The sequence below is a fragment of the Ambystoma mexicanum genome, chromosome 1p, assembly GCF_040938575.1.
Source record: "Ambystoma mexicanum isolate Mex_15411 chromosome 1p, UKY_AmexF1_1, whole genome shotgun sequence".
In the NCBI taxonomy this organism is placed as follows: domain Eukaryota; kingdom Metazoa; phylum Chordata; class Amphibia; order Caudata; family Ambystomatidae; genus Ambystoma; species Ambystoma mexicanum.
This window is the reverse complement of record NC_090921.1, coordinates 776,302,065-776,319,361: the sequence shown is the minus strand read 5'-3', so window position 1 is coordinate 776,319,361 and position 17,297 is coordinate 776,302,065. Positions and strand designations below refer to the sequence as shown.

Here is a 17,297-nt window from a genome sequence, read left to right as displayed (position 1 = left end):
AGACCCACACCAGACCGGCAATCCTAAGCCAGAACAAGTAGGGAATAGCCCAAGGCCCACACCAGACAGCCAATCCAAAACCAGAACAAGTAGGGAATAGCCCAAGGCCCACACCAGACAGGCATTCCTAAAACAGAACAAGTAGGGAATAGCCCAAGGCCCACACCAGACAGGCAATCCTAAAAAGAACAAGTGGGAATAGACCAAGGCCCACACCAGACTGGCAATCCTAAAACAGAACAAGTAGGGAAGAGTCCAAGGCCCACACCAGACAGGCAATCCTAAACCAGAACAAGTAGGGAATAGTCCAAGGCCCACAACAGACAGGCAATCCTAAACCAGAACAAGTAGGGAATAGTCCAAGACCCACAACAGACAGGCATTCCTAAAACAGACCAAGTAGGGAATAGCCCAAGGCCCACACCAGACAGGCAATCCGAAACCAGAATAAGTAGGGAATAGCCCAAGGCCCACACCAGACCGGCAATCCTAAACCAGAACAAGTAGGGAATAGTCCAAGGCCCACACCAGACAGGCAATCCTAAACCAGAACAAGTAGGGAATAGTCCAAGACCCACAACAGACAGGCAATCCTAAGCCATAACAAGTAGGGAATAGTGCAAGGCCCACACCAGACCGGCATTCCTAAACCAGAACAAGTAGAGAATAGCCCAAGGCCTACTCCAGACAGGCGATCCTAAACCAGAACAAGTAGGGAATAGTCCAAGGGCCACACCAGACCGGCAATCCTAAACCAGAACAAGTAGGGAATAGTCCAAGGCCCACACCAGACCGGCAATCCTAAACCAGAACAAGTAGGGAATAGTCCAAGGCCCACACCAGACCGGCAATCCTAAACCAGAACAAGTAGGGAATAGTCCAAGGCCCACACCAGATCGGCATTCCTAAGCCAGAACAAGTAGGGAATAGTCCAAGGCCCACACCAGACCGGCATTCCTAAAGTAGAACAAATAGGGAATAGTCTAAGGCCCACACCAGACCGGGAATCCTAAACCATAACATGTAGGGACTAGTCTAAGGCCCACACCAGACAGGCAATCATAAACCAGAACAAGTAGGGAATAGTCCAAGGCCCACACCAGACCGGCATTCCTAAGCCAGAACAAGTAGGGAATAGTGCAAGAAATGTGTTGTGACAAAAACTTGAATGAAAAAGACAGCAGCCCAACGTCAATGCAACCAGCAAGCAACTACAAGTTAAACCAACCAGGGAGAGGCTCACTGCCTCTTTCCATGACTATTTGGTCTACTTGTAAAACACATTGACAGCAAAGGCGGGCTCCTTGCATTGACCCAACAGAAGGGAGGTAAAGACTAAAAGGTTTTGAGTTTGCGGTGTGAGAGGGAAAGGTGGGATGGCTTTGAGATCTTGGAGGAGTGGGGGATTCCAAAGAGAAGGACGGAGGACTGCCAAAGAATGCCCACTCTTGCAAGAACAGTAGAAATGGGGGACTTTAAGAAGAGATGGATGAGAAGAATGAACAGGAAGAGAAGGAATATAGTGGTTTAGCTTAGAAGAGATAACGGAGGGGCCAATGTTATTAATTTGTTTGGCAAAGGTATTTGAAGAGAATGTGCTGTTTAACTGGTAGCCAAGGAATCTGAAAATAAAAGCATATGGGAGAGAGGGCAACCATGTGGAACACCACAAGAGTTAGCACAAGCAGCAGCAGGAAAGGGAGGAGGAGAGACCGACTGATAGCGATTAAATATGAAAGAGTAGAACCAGCTCCAGGTGGTGCTGACGATACCTAATAGCCAGTGACTACAACCTAAAACTGACCGCAACTGAAACAAACCAGACAATGACCCAAAACTCTAACAAACATGGATATTCCCAATGCTCAAATCCACCTAAGCAGGCAGTGATCCAAGAAGCAGACCAACCTAGCTGTAACCCAAGTCCCAGTATGGATCTCAAGACCAAATACAAACAGGGGCTGACAGTGGCCATGGCAATAATTAACCAGTGAGTAGCCAAAGCTCAAACCAAGCCAGAAGTAACACAAGGCTTAAAGCAGAGAGAAGCACAGAGAACCGAAATTCAAACAAACCAAGAAGTCACCCAATTATAAAATTAGCCAATAAATTACCCATTCCTCAGAGCAATTGACGTACACCTAAAAGCCACCACTTATGACCTAGACATATAACTCTGCACTATTGTTAGGCAATCAATGCAGGGCAAGCACTCATTCAAAACAGAGAGTGTGAGCAATAGGAGCCTCTCACAAGCTCCAACAATATTTTCATCGAAGTAGAAATCATTGACTTTCTTTATTACTGGAAGATTTTGCTGCAAATATATGCGGGGAGACCCCCTGCAGCTCGCCCTTAACCCTCCTGTATAAATTATTCATCTAAACCTACCCCCCATCTAGATTTGCAGCCAAATCTGTTGTAAACTATTCAATGATTTCTACCTCGATGAAATCTACTTCGGCAAAAACTCCTTATCCCAAGAAGCACCGGATCACCAGTGGATTGTAAGTAAGCTCTGTTGCGGGAGTGCCCTGCATCTGATTAAGCTGGGGTGAGAAGACCAACAGACAACTCAGTGGACTATTAGATTCCCCAAGCCCCAGCATTCCATTACGATGGAGTGGCACGGTGCCAAGCAGGTCCACGTAACTACAAACTCCTCACTATTGCAACAGGCAAGCTTCACTCTGCATAGTGAGATCATCCCTACGGGGGCAACCGTATGGAACAAGTCAGCATTGGTACTCAATGTTTTAAGCAACAAGCAGTCCCTACACTGAATGAACCATGCTCTTTCAACCAACCAACCAACCAGCTGCAACCACCAAGCAAAATGAAGGCACTGCCCACTGTTCCAAGCAATGATCTTTAGCCTGCACTACTATAATTCATGCTATTCAAACCAATCAAAGAGGTTGTACTAGTCAATCTTCCCAAAGCAGAGATTTTAACTTTGTTCTCACTGATACAGCACTGCTCTCACCAGGTGGATGGAAAATCTCTCTGCTGCCAATATTTGCAATAAGCATACTTATCAATCACCCAGTCAGCTAGCTCTACCAGGCTGGAAATACACTATAACTCCTGCACACCTATCATTTGTTCCAACACCAGTTGTGCCATGTTACTGGGATTGATTCTGCATTTCGGTGACATGCTCTGGCAGATTTAAATGAAAACAGGTTTGGCTGGTTTAGGGAGGAAAGGGGGAAAATGCAAAATAGAAGCTGTGGTATGAAAGTTGGTTGTAGAGGGGTAGCACTCTTATGTCTGAAGTCTGTTGGGAGGGGTGTTCAATTGCCCTGTAGTAGTAGCTTAGTTGTTATCCGTATCGTTTGCGGAACCCAGACTTTTAGCATGACTGGGGAACAGTCATAGGCAGGTTGGTGTGGGGTGCTGAAAATCTTGAACCCATAAATAACATGGCATAAAAAGGCATGAAAGGCATAACAAATCATAGCAACGCATGTGTGATACTGGAAATGCATTGGAGGGACAGGGCCTCCCTGTCCTTGTCCTGTAGTCCTTTTTTATTTGTGTTCTGTATTATTTTCTGCCCAGAGTCCATGTGGGACTCCTGGCAGTGCAGCACTTCCTGTTTTTGGTTTGGTTTACAGACCCATGGGATACCCTTATGGCACCCATGGGTGGGGGTACAACCCTGTGCCTCTAGTGTATGTTTTTGGGCACCTATGGGTGGCCCGCAGCGCAGGGTATGGGCTGGTGGCAGCTCCATGCTGAATTTGACAGGTGCTCTGAGTATCCTCCATTTTGAGATACCCAGGCCCTGCCATTGGAATCAGTTGATTCCTGATAGAAAACAAGATGGCCTCTGTGGCCTCTTGCTTTCTACTGCCTGTTACCTTGTTTTCCCAAAGTCCTGGGAAGCCCTGACTCTGTCCCTTCCCCCTGACTGGCTGTTGGGTGGAAGTTCCATATATGGTGTTCTTGTGAAGTCCAGTCCAGACTGGCTGGAGCCTTCCCAGTGACTGTATGTTGTGGGTACACCCTGTGGGTGGGACCTGGGTGAATGGAGTATGTGACCAATATACACTTCTTGTTGTGGCTGTCTGGTTTCTGTTATGAGAGACAAAGACTGAGACAGCCCTGCCCGAAACTGGCTTGAATGCAGTGTGTAGTGTTTAATGGCTGGGTACTTGTCCCAGTCCACATTCCTTGTTGTGAGTTTCTGAGAGGGAGGAGGGTGGCCTGAATGCACTGTGTGCCTGATTGGCTGACTGACTGCATGAATGCCCTTCTGTATGATTGGCTGCTGAGGGTGACCCAGCAGTGTGGATGAGAGACAGGATAGTATATCTGGGGACCTCTCACCACTGGAAATTGTTCAGAAGCTGTGTCTACACTTGAAGAGTAACTGGAACTGCTGATCCTCGATGCCCAGCTGGAAGAAGAAGACTTGCGGTTGCATTTGCTTCGACCTGATCTCAAAGCTGCCGAATTCGTCGAAGACTGATCTGAGAGAGGACCTGGTAAGGCGCCCTCTTCCCGTGCTCCGAGGGACCATCGAGCACCGCTAACCTTCGCCGAAGCTCCCTGGAAGTCAGACCCTCGAAAGGCTGCTGACCGGAGACGGGGACCGCTGAGGAGAACGAAGTGAAGCACCCGGACTTCGCCGCTGTCGAAGTCCATTGCCGTCGACCAGGGTTCGCAGGTTTGTGTAACCGCTGGAGGCCCGTCAAAGTCGTGTTACCCCAGAAGAGGGGACCGCTTGACGCTGTGCCGCTGACGACCGAGCCGCCCACTCCTTTGCCTAAGAACATTTGAATCGAAGGACTCCCTTGTCCGCAACGTCAACCGCTTTGTCCTGCCAGAGAAAGTCAAGGCTGCTGACGCGCCGAGGAGAATCCGCCGGTAGGTTTCCCGCCACCCAGAGACTTTGACGACTCGACGCCCTTGTCGGGCCACAGTTCTTCAGAAACTCTTTGCGGTCCTGAACAATCAAACGCTGAGGTGCCCCGCACACCTCATCCTTGCAGGACGTCGCCGACGAGCACCGCCTGGATTGACGCCGTGGCCTCTGCACCCTCGAACTTCTCATCGACGCCGTCGACGCCAAGTTCACCTTCTTCGACGCCTCTCGACGATCCGTGGCTCCTGCTTTAAAGGGAGTCACTCAAGAAGGATCCGTCGACGCTTCTTCGAAGAACTCTGCTCCACCAGGGACATTGGGGGGGGGGAGTAAAAACATTATAGGAGAGAATAAGACTATTGATCAATATATGGACTAGGCTTGTGCTATATCTTTATTTTACAAGTTGCCCAGTTGGGGGGATCTCCACAGAGAACTGTGTCTATTGGTAGGGGCCAGAATTCTGCCTATTGTTTCAACCATCTTGCTTTCCTTCCTATCTCTGTTGCTGGTTTCCTTGTTATTGATCTGTGTGACATTTTAACAGTATAGTTGATGTACTTTAATGAGATCTGATAATATTGGTGGTACCACTTTAGGATTGTATATATTTATCTTTGTTGATTTCTGAGTACAAGTGCGTTATTGTGATAGTGTACATACCTTTGAATATTAGTTATATAAAGACTGTGTTTTCAGTAATACAGTGTGTGGACATTCCTTTGTGGGGGTTCGGGGACTACACTGTACTTAAGAACCAGCCCGCATCACCTCCTGAGAAGCTAGGCCTTGATTGCTCGTCCATTGCTATCTTATAGAGAATCTTGGCTGGGGTCCTCTGTGCCTCTCCTCTACCATATAGAGAGCAGAAGTACAGACACCCCCCTCCAGTCTTTACAGCATGGAAAAGACCTAACAAGGCAAACCAACCTGGTGTCCTCTGTGCTTCTACCTCTGGTCTCTGCAGACAGGTCCCATTTCACTTTCTCACTTTGCCACTGTCAATCTCTCGCTGTTTCACTCACTCCCAACTACTCAAATAGGTACATTCTCTCGCATGTACCACAGGGATCTAGGATGGCAGTCTGCGGATGCTCAACTCATTGTCATAAGAAAAAGTGCTAAGAGTGATGGGAGGCATGAACGTGTGGTTCGGGCTGCTTGAGATGTGAAAAACCAGGTGCTCTTTCCATCTTCCTTACTATGTTGATTGGTAGGCTAAGAACCATCTAAAACTTCACTATAATTGCTCATGTGCTTTGCTCAGGGGCCAGCGGGGACATTTGCACGTTAGAACAAGGAACAGCATTTGTCAGGTTCTGAGGGCACGGGGCAGAATCCCTGGACGTTTCTCCCAGAAGTCTACCCTGTGTCTCCCACAGGCCTCGAACTTCATGCACACAGCCGCAGGCCAAAATGAAGAGGCCCCCCCGTGTCTTCACACAGCATTGAGGCGGCTCCATAAGTACATTTTCAGAATGATGCTGAAATCCTGCAGGGTATAATATAAGCAGAAACAATAACCTTCTCGTCATCACTTTCACTAGAGGCGTGCGGGGGACGGCACCTTTCAGACTCACCTTGCACCATAAGCATGCCTTGCGCGGTACGGCGGACACGGGTGCCAGGCCTGTTAGCCGCACATACGTAAACCCCGGAATGCTGGACAGAGACATCAGAGATCATCAGGTTACCCGTTCCCAGCACCTGGATCCCTTCCACACCTATCGAGCGTCCGTCTGCAAGAAAACACAATATTACATGAACACAGCCCCATCTTTATTTCCATGATCTCCTTTCCCCCTTTCCATCTCTATCTTCAGACTTCCCCTTTCTGCCGCGACATGGCGTATGCTTTACTTCCGCCCATTCCTTCATTGTTTTGCTCTCTCTAGTGACCAGTTACTAAAGCCCTTCTTGTGCTTGTATTTGTTCAGATTACGCCCTCCCCCCTACAGAGAAGCCACATATGAGCTATTTTTTCTGTTAGAAGTAGGCAAATAAGGTTGTAGGTGAAACGATCTAAAACAAAAGGATCGAATGCCTTTTTTTCGACACCAAAAGTGCCGGAAAAAAAAGTTTTGAATGCTTTTTTTTTTAGTATTTTTTTTTTATGGGGGGTTGCCCCCCCAATCCCCTGTTTTCCTTTTTAAAAAAACTTTTTTATGCATACCAAACTAAAAAATATATAAATAAATAAATATAAAAGCATTCGAACATTTTTTTTTCGGTCCTTTTGGCTTCGAAGATAAGGGCATTCGATCCTTTGTTTTCGATCCTTTGACTGGACACCAGTAAATATATAATGACAATCAAGATTGATTCCCTCATACAGACAGATATTTGAATAGTAACCACAGGAACACTGGTCAAAACTACTAGCCGTAGAGTGAATTAACTCATTAAAGAGGCCCAAATTGGCCAAAAAAGTGGCCCACTTTGACCCAAAAAACGTGCCCACACCAGCATTTTGTGTTTTTGGTTCGGCCATGGGCCTATTGCCCTATAGACCAGTCCGAGCCTGCGCTAGAGCAAGGCTGAGTTAGCCGATGCCAACCAAAGTCAGATGAATTCCAAGTCTGGATGACCACACTTACCCAGGCGACTCCAAGAAACGATGGGCCTTGGATTGCCCGTGGCGATGCATTCCAGGATGGCCGTCTGATGGACGGTGATGGTCAAGTTCTGCGGGCCCGAGAGGATTGCTGGCTCCTTGTAAATCCTTGCCACCGAAACTTGAGAGGAAAAGCAAAGAAACGAGTCACACCAGGTGGAAGATTGGAAAATGCAGAAAATCAATATGGAGGAACCATGATGGGGGGCGAAGAAGGCGCTATAACATGGCGGAATCTAGGCAACAACAACGAAAGGTGGTGAACAAGGCACTGTAGCATGGCTGAATCTGTGTGACGTAACCATGAAAGGTGGTGGAGGAGCTATTACGCAGACCAGATCTGAGTGATATAACTATGATCGGTGGTGGAGGAGCTGTAAGATTGCCCAAAGCTGGGTAAAATATTCATGGAGGTTGCAGAAGAAGGCGCTATTATGCCTGCCGCAGCTGTGTAATGGAATCACGATAGGTTGTGAAGAAGGAGCTATAGCGCGGGCAGAAGCAACGCCACCACGACACGTGGTAAAGAAGGAGCTATACCGTAGGCTGAAGGTGAGCAACATGGGGCAGAAAGGCAGTGCGGCGCTATGCTATGTCACTGGGATCGATGCTGCTTGCCCGGCCTCTATGTGCTCTGGCAGATCTGAAGAGAGCGCGGGTTAGCTCATTGGGCACAGGCGGACATATAAGACAGTGTTGCTGCTGCGTTGGTGCGCGCAGTTCAGGGGTACCTGGGTACTGTGTGCAGGTCAGTTTCTAGAGCATAGAGGCCTCCTGAACTATTTAGTTCACACATTTCAGGAAAGTGGGCGTTGCAAAGCCCAAAGGGCATAGCCAGACATTGAAAATATCCTAAACGCCGCCCTCCACTCATCCCTGCACTGGTTCCGAGAAAAAGAACAAATTACTATGAAAGTCTGCAGAATACTGTGAATAGTGAAAAACAGAAATACCATGCAGTGTAATGTGGAGTCGAGTTGAATGTAGAGTAACTTGAAGTAATGTTGAGTGCTCTGCAGTGGCAAGGGCAGTAATGGGCCCTAGAGTAATGGCAACTCACGAGTAAGCATTTAAACTGGAGAGTAATGTAGAGAAGCCCGACAGCATTCAACGCCTGGAGTAATAATGCCTAGTACCTCTGGGAGATGAAACGCAGAGTGCAGTAAATGGGAGTATTAGGGAATAAAGAGGAAGTATAAGGAGCCGTGTCACAGCAGAATTGACCAGCGCAGAATAATCCAGAGCCGGGTAGAAGAGAGCAGAGTATTATGGAGTAGGGTCAAGGGCCACCTCGTGATGGTATCAAACAGTGATATCACGCGTGCAGTCTGCTCGTGAGCAATGGACAGATACGCAAAACACAAGAGTAACAATGGACAGAACAAAATATTGAACAGCACTATATTAAAATGCAGTACTGTGGGTACATGGAGAGTAGCGCGGAGAAAAGAAACGGGAGCAATGTAAGTACTGGGGCGCACGGCACGTCACTCTGGGGGCATGCAGAGCAGTACTGAGTGGAGCACAGAATGAAAGAGTTGGACTATTGGTTACTTTACAAAAGTACAGAGTAGGGTGGATTAGTATAGATTCTAGTATCATTCAGAATAACAACCAAGTAATGGGGAGCAGAACAGTGTAGAAGAGAAGCGTTGAGAGCAAAGTAGGCTAGTGTACAATCATGATTAGTTAGTGAGGAAAAATGAGTGTACATAGAAAGTACACAGTGTACAGCATTATAAAAGACTGCAAAACGACTGCATTCTGCAGGGTAGTAGGAGTAATGAAAAGTACCAGAGTGTACCACAGTACCCTGGACAGATGCCGGTTAGCACAAGCAGTGGGGTTCCAGGTGGGGGGTAGAGAATATGCTGACTAAGGCAAAGCAGCCAGCAGTGATGCAGCAATGCAGAGGAGAAGGACAGGGTGCAATGCAGCATTCTGCAGGGTAGTCAGGAGTAATGTAAAGTACCAGAGTGTACCACAGTACCATGGACAGATGCCAGATAGCACAAGCAGTGGGGTTCCAGGTGGGGGGGTAGAGAATATGCTGACTAAGGCAAAGCAGCCAGCAGTGATGCAGCAATGCAGAGGAGAAGGACAGGGTGCAATGCAGCATTCTGCAGGGTAGTAGGAGTAATGTAAAGTACCAGAGTGTACCACAGTACCATGGACAGATGCCAGATAGCACAAGCAGTGGGGTTCCAGGTGGGGGGTAGAGAATATGCTGACTGAGGCAAAGCAGCCAGCAGTGATGCAGCAATGCAGAGGAGAAGGACAGGGTGCAATGCAGCATTCTGCAGGGTAGTCAGGAGTAATGTAAAGTACCAGAGTGTACCACAGTACCATGGACAGATGCCAGATAGCACAAGCAGTGGGGTTCCAGGTGGGGGGTAGAGAATATGCTGACTGAGGCAAAGCAGCCAGCAGTGATGCAGCAATGCAGAGGAGAAGGACAGGGTGCAATGCAGCATTCTGCAGGGTAGTCAGGAGTAATGTAAAGTACCAGAGTGTACCACAGTACCCTGGACAGATGCCGGTTAGCACAAGCAGTGGGGTTCCAGGTGGGGGGGTAGAGAATATGCTGACTAAGGCAAAGCAGCCAGCAGTGATGCAGCAATGCAGAGGAGAAGGACAGGGTGCAATGCAGCATTCTGCAGGGTAGTCAGGAGTAATGTAAAGTACCAGAGTGTACCACAGTACCATGGACAGATGCCAGATAGCACAAGCAGTGGGGTTCCAGGTGGGGGGTAGAGAATATGCTGACTGAGGCAAAGCAGCCAGCAGTGATGCAGCAATGCAGAGGAGAAGGACAGGGTGCAATGCAGCATTCTGCAGGGTAGTAGGAGTAATGTAAAGTACCATAGTGTACCACAGTACCATGGACAGATGCCGGTTAGCACAAGCAGTGGGGTTCCAGGTGGGGGGTAGAGAATATGCTGACTAAGGCAAAGCAGCCAGCAGTGATGCAGCAATGCAGAGGAGAAGGGCAGGGTGCAATGCAGCATTCTGCAGGGTAGTCAGGAGTAAAGTACCATAGTGTACCACAGTACCATGGACAGATGCCAGATAGCACAAGCAGTGGGGTTCCAGGTGGGGGGTAGAGAATATGCTGACTGAGGCAAAGCAGCCAGCAGTGATGCAGCAATGCAGAGCAGAAGGACAGGGTGCAATGCAGCATTCTGCAGGGTAGTAGGAGTAATGTAAAGTACCAGAGTGTACCACAGTACCATGGACAGATGCCAGATAGCACAAGCAGTGGGGTTCCAGGTGGGGGGTAGAGAATATGCTGACTGAGGCAAAGCAGCCAGCAGTGATGCAGCAATGCAGAGGAGAAGGACAGGGTGCAATGCAGCATTCTGCAGGGTAGTAGGAGTAATGTAAAGTACCAGAGTGTACCACAGTACCATGGACAGATGCCGGTTAGCACAAGCAGTGGGGTTCCAGGTGGGGGGTAGAGAATATGCTGACTAAGGCAAAGCAGCCAGCAGTGATGCAGCAATGCAGAGGAGAAGGACAGGGTGCAATGCAGCATTCTGCAGGGTAGTAGGAGTAATGTAAAGTACCATAGTGTACCACAGTACCATGGACAGATGCCAGTTAGCACAAGCAGTGGGGTTCCAGGTGGGGGGTAGAGAATATGCTGACTAAGGCAAAGCAGCCAGCAGTGATGCAGCAATGCAGAGGAGAAGGGCAGGGTGCAATGCAGCATTCTGCAGGGTAGTCAGGAGTAAAGTACCATAGTGTACCACAGTACCATGGACAGATGCCAGATAGCACAAGCAGTGGGGTTCCAGGTGGGGGGTAGAGAATATGCTGACTGAGGCAAAGCAGCCAGCAGTGATGCAGCAATGCAGAGCAGAAGGACAGGGTGCAATGCAGCATTCTGCAGGGTAGTAGGAGTAATGTAAAGTACCAGAGTGTACCACAGTACCATGGACAGATGCCAGATAGCACAAGCAGTGGGGTTCCAGGTGGGGGGTAGAGAATATGCTGACTGAGGCAAAGCAGCCAGCAGTGATGCAGCAATGCAGAGGAGAAGGACAGGGTGCAATGCAGCATTCTGCAGGGTAGTAGGAGTAATGTAAAGTACCAGAGTGTACCACAGTACCATGGACAGATGCCGGTTAGCACAAGCAGTGGGGTTCCAGGTGGGGGGTAGAGAATATGCTGACTAAGGCAAAGCAGCCAGCAGTGATGCAGCAATGCAGAGGAGAAGGACAGGGTGCAATGCAGCATTCTGCAGGGTAGTCAGGAGTAATGTAAAGTACCAGAGTGTACCACAGTACCATGGACAGATGCCGGTTAGCACAAGCAGTGGGGTTCCTGGTGGGGGTTAGAGAATATGCTGACTAAGGCAAAGCAGCCAGCAGTGATGCAGCAATGCAGAGGAGAAGGACAGGGTGCAATGCAGCATTCTGAAGGGTAGTAGGAGTAATGTAAAGTACCAGAGTGTACCACAGTACCATGGACAGATGCCAGTTAGCACAAGCAGTGGGGTTCCCGGTGGGGGGTAGAGAATATGCTGACTAAGGCAAAGCAGCCAGCAGTGATGCAGCAATGCAGAGGAGAAGGACAGGGTGCAATGCAGCATTCTGCAGGGTAGTAGGAGTAATGTAAAGTACCAGAGTGTACCACAGTACCATGGACAGATGCCGGTTAGCACAAGCAGTGGGGTTCCAGGTGGGGGGTAGAGAATATGCTGACTAAGGCAAAGCAGCCAGCAGTGATGCAGCAATGCAGAGGAGAAGGACAGGGTGCAGTGCAGCATTCTGCAGGGTTCCACAGTAATCAGGGGTACTGCAGAGTAAGTCTGTCCCCTCCAGTACTCACCTGTGATGGACAGCTCGGCCTCCTGACTGTATCTGGTGTTGGCGATGTTGGTGGCCACGCACCGGTAGGCACCGGTGTCAGACCGCCGGACCCCCGTGATTTGCAGGATGCCCGTCGGCAATAAGGTAAGTCTAGAGAGTGGACAATGATGTACATATTTAGATCATGAACCATAACCATGCGCGCGCGCACACACACACGCACACACACACACACACACGTTTAGTACCTGTTATAAGCTGGCAGTCAAATTCAATAGTTCCAAGGATGTGAGCCAAGACTATATCTCCCAGAATGCACCAGCTTGATAAATGAAAGTCTGGCAATAATTGCTTTTTAGAGTTTAAATCTTAGGACATGTCTATGAATAACTAAATACTTTTTTTTTAACACACAGGCGTATATATTGTTTCAGCAGAGACGGGACTATAGGTCTAGACATCACACTAATTCCCAGGTATGGGCGGGTTCAGAATATTTTAAAATAGGACTACTCCAATGATCTTTAGTTAGCCGTGTTGAGAGAAAATGTTTAAAAAACTCACAGAAATCTGTTTTTAGGTCTGGAGGCAAAGTAGCCTTTACTTGTAAGTATTTCCTTTAATCCCTTAAAAACCATCATTTGATTAGCATGAGTCTGTCTTCGGGGCTTACCATCAGCTTATGGTGGACTGACTGGCCATGCCTTAGAAAAATGGGCAATGGGCTTACGCTTCTTTACCTTCGAGACACACTTCTATATAGTATTTAAGCAACAACCTTTACACAATACCCACCCTCTTTCTTACATTATTGTTAATCTATATCTGTACGAAAAGAGAAACACCAGTCTTTCTCCCTTTTCATACATACATGGATTTCTTCTCTCTCCATTAGAGTCGGCCCCATTCTATATGTAGTCCTTTATCGATGTCCATTACAGTCATAAGATGGGCTTGACAGGGATGTCACAGGAACATCAGGGATGTCACTGGAACATCGTGGGCAGTGCTCCAGATAAGATTTGGAAGTGGGAGTATTTTACTCCCCATTTTTTAAAGTTGGGAGTAAAATTATTTGTTAGGAAGTAAAAGTGTATGTCCAATTCCCAATGAAAGTATTCTTGAAGACAGTGAACTATGTTTTATTATGGAAAACTGAAATGTTTTTGTAACAATTTTTTCTTTGCTACTTGTTATTCATGCACATTAAAATATACAAGTTTACTTCTTCCGATCAGGCAGTAATGATAGTAGTTTCTTCGTGTAGTACTATGTGCACGACTGGTCCAAACATATCAATTAATCTACGTGGATGAAAGCTGGGGCACAAGGTTCTACTTGTCTGTTTCCTATTTTTTGTTGGCAGTATTTTTACTCCCTATTTTTATTTTTGAGGAGTATTTGCCTATTCTTAGGGAGTAAAAGTGGTCGGTACACTCATTATCTGTAGGGCTGACAGTAGGGAAAGATACATTGCTAAGTTAAATACCTGCTAGCGTTTTTTTCCAAAACAATTCTTTCACTGATCTTCACTTCCAATCTTAAAGAACGCCGGAATGCACATCCGTTGTTTTGCGCGACACTGGTTAGCTGAGCCCTTGCTTTAGATTTTGCTCATTTGAGGTTGCGTTTCTTTCGACAACTGTAGTACTTGAAACATATTTTAAATCTGTACCACTGATTTGTATTTCCACAAAAGATCTCAGTCTTGCGCATCTCTATATCGATATTACATGAATCATATTAAGTTGCACAATTCTTCCACCAATTTATCTTGGTACCTTCTTTATGTGTTATTTAGATTTGTGTCTGAGTCTGCCTTGAAATGGACACTGGAGACTCGAAAAACGTCGATGTTACATTTAGAATATTAAGTATGGGAAATAAAAATATGCTGTAAATAAAAACAAAATACGCTGAAAATCAAAGTAGCTCATGAATAACACTCCTTGACTCGTTCTGCTCTAGTGTGTCCAGTTCCTGTGTATGTGCGCCTTTGTGTCGTTCAAGCAGACCGGCTGAATACTTGTTAAGTGGTCGGAGTCCTTCATGGTAATCTACAATTAAAATATTGGTCAGCAGGAAGCGGTCTGAAGCCACATGCTTCTTATCCTCACCTTTGGAGGAGGATTTGTTTCAGTGCACAGCCCTACATAGTCTGCCCTTTTGTCTATAAAATCTTGGCTGACCATACCACTTGGGCACCTCGCTTCACTTCTGTGGTATGCCCAAGAGTATTGGGAACATAGTGATCGGGGGAGCAGCAGCAGGTGGACCCAATCGCCAAACAGCAACAACATCTAGAAAGCCAACACCACGCATCCAGACTCGTTCTCTTAATGGCGATCAAATTTGACTTAAAGGAGCCATCTTGATTTCTCTTTTTCTTGGAACTTGTTCAGATTTCAAGTCCAAAAAAGGTGTAAATATTTCTTCTTTACAGGTAATTGACAAAGCACTGAGTACATCTGCCCACTGCCTGCCATAATGGCACCATCTATCCATCTGTTGTGCCTATGGTGGTGAAGACCTCTCAACACAGGGAGGGGAGGATCTACCTGTCCAAGAGTTTCAATCTTGGAGAATAAGGGGCTAGACTTTCCCTTATCTGGAAGACCCATTGAGGACCTGAAGAGATCTCCAGTAAAAATAGTTCAGTCTCAGAAAAGGAGAGACCTGCAACCCCCTGTGGTATATTCATGGTGCATGTCAGTCCCCCTTAAACAAGAGAGCCCCTGAGAAATACTAACAGTTAAATGCCCCGGATACTCACTGCTGGGAGCAACCAGATACCCTGAGCTAAAAATGTCCCTTAGAAATATCAATGTTGCTTGCAACACATACCCTTTGTCTATAGTATCCCGGATAGATGCTACTGGAACCAGGCCTCCAATATCATCAGCCAAGATTGCTCCAAAGATACTCATTGCTTCATGCCCCAGCCATATTCAGCCACAAGTGTCCCTGATAGGTGCTACAACTCCACCCCCAGGATACCTTCAGCCTGTAGTGCCCCTGAAAGATACCCCTACCTCTGTGCCCCAGAAACACTCAGCTGTGTGCCCCCTGAGAAATATCACTAGTTCCAGGTGCTCTTAAACCAGAGTGCCTCAGAGAAACCCAGTTCCATGTCCCAGCTACACTGAGTCAGGAATGTCCCTCAGAGATGCCACCAGCTTCATGGCCCAGCCACTGTCAATCACAGAGGCACTGAGCTTCTCTCACATGAGAACCTTCATAAGCGCCAGGGACTAATTCAGTGCAGGCTGAGGACTTCTACATTGCTAGGACACCGTTACTATCACCAGAGTCTGTATGCCCACCTCAACGGTAGGGGAGGTTCCTGCGAACGAAACACTGCAGAATAGAGCATACAGCTGCACATGCCAGGGGCAGGGCACTACCCTTACTAGCCAGAACTAGCTTTATGCCCAAGAACTATGCTCTAGCCTCTAGAAAGTGAGGCAGGACTTTCCTTTCCTCCATGCTTTTGCTCGGCTGAAGCGCCCACTTACCTGTAGTCCTCTGTAGTGAGTGCAGTCCGGTTGCGCTCCCAGGTGATGACCGCTTCCGGTACGCCATAGATAAGACACTGGAACCGGGCCACGCCGCCTTCTTCCACAGCCATTGACTCAGGGTGCATGAGGAACTTTGGTAGTGCTGCATGGGTAGAAAACGGGTAGCGACACATGTTAATCTAACTGCGAACGCCATTTTCAGCGGTTATGGGCCTTTTACATACCCCAGCGTTCTGCTTTACTGAGTATTAAAAGAGCAATAGATGTAGGTAACAAGTGATGAGTAAGATATACCCCTGACCTTACCTGATAAGGGTTGCGAAAGCCAATGAGGAATACGATTACAAATTATAGAGTAACACGGCCTTCCTACAGTCCACACAACTCAGGCTTTTCATATACTTTTTACTGTGTTTACTTATTGGAGTCAGGACTTTATACCTCACATGGCTCTTTCCTTTCAATATTTGGTGAGATATGAAGAAAGATAGCTTCCATTAGCTGATACGTAGCACAAATATGGAGTCAATATTGAGAGAATTAACACAAATCAATCTGCAGCCTAAATTTTGAGCTAAAAAACATTATGGAGCTCAAGCACAAGGAATCTTGAACTTCCTCCATCCAAAGCTTCACGCCGTTCCTTCCTTGAAAACTTTCCAGAGAGAACTGAGAAACCGCAAAGAAAGGGTATAAAACTAACTGCTACCATTGCAACCCGGCAATCACTTAGCGGCTCAAATACCAAGACCAAAACACAGGTGACTTCCTAACACACCCTTACTCCATGGGACCACAAAACCTAAATCGTAACCGCTAGTGCTTCTCCACTCTTGCGCTTTCCCTCCTCCCTGTACGTACTATCTCTGCTGAACATGCCTCACTGCTTAGTGCTGAACACCCTTTACTGAGCGTCCCACACCAATCACTGACCAACCTCCACCTATTTACCTGATGTCCTTGCTGGCTGGTAGATTATCAGTTAAGTGTCCAGGTATTTAGGACCATGGAGAAGACAATCCTGTGTACGAGGCCAAGTGTTTTGTAGGCTGCATTGCAGTCTATGGGGAGCTAGCTGAGTGTTTTGTCTATGTTGAATGATTTGATAGAGGTGGGTGGTAGACTTGCTTAGGCCAGAGTAGAGAGTGTTAGTAGAGAGTGTTACTGTGTTCTAGACTTGAGATGATCAGGGCTTGGTCAGGTCAATTTTTTAGGGCATTTCTAGATAGGGTATGATTTTCCTTACCATATGGTGTTTGAAATGGGATTTTCTGGTGATTCCGCTCCCACCACCCTACTAACGGGGACAATCACCCGTGCCCCCCCATAAAATTACGCCCATGCACACACAATCTTCCACAGACGGCCGCCACAGGCCTAGCCAATGGCACATCTGCTCCTGATCGTTTAAGCTCTCTTCTTTAGCCCTATCACACTCCCCCATATCAGCAGCCACCAGACCCAAAGCACTGTAGTCT

The 17,297-nt window shown here is 47.3% G+C and overlaps 1 protein-coding gene across 1 annotated transcript in view; it reads right to left on the bottom strand.

The window, feature by feature from the left end:
• The window catches only part of LOC138580614 (immunoglobulin superfamily DCC subclass member 3-like), a 158,986-nt gene that overhangs the window by 81,260 nt on the left and 60,429 nt on the right, over positions 1-17,297 (bottom strand). Inside the window, exons 3-6 of the mRNA XM_069651287.1 lie at positions 15,817-15,961; positions 12,321-12,451; positions 7,471-7,608; positions 6,454-6,612 (exon numbers count right to left, since the gene is read on the bottom strand). Of these exons, the coding sequence (XP_069507388.1) occupies positions 6,454-6,612; positions 7,471-7,608; positions 12,321-12,451; positions 15,817-15,961 (573 nt within the window). The remainder of the gene's footprint in view (positions 1-6,453; positions 6,613-7,470; positions 7,609-12,320; positions 12,452-15,816; positions 15,962-17,297) is intronic.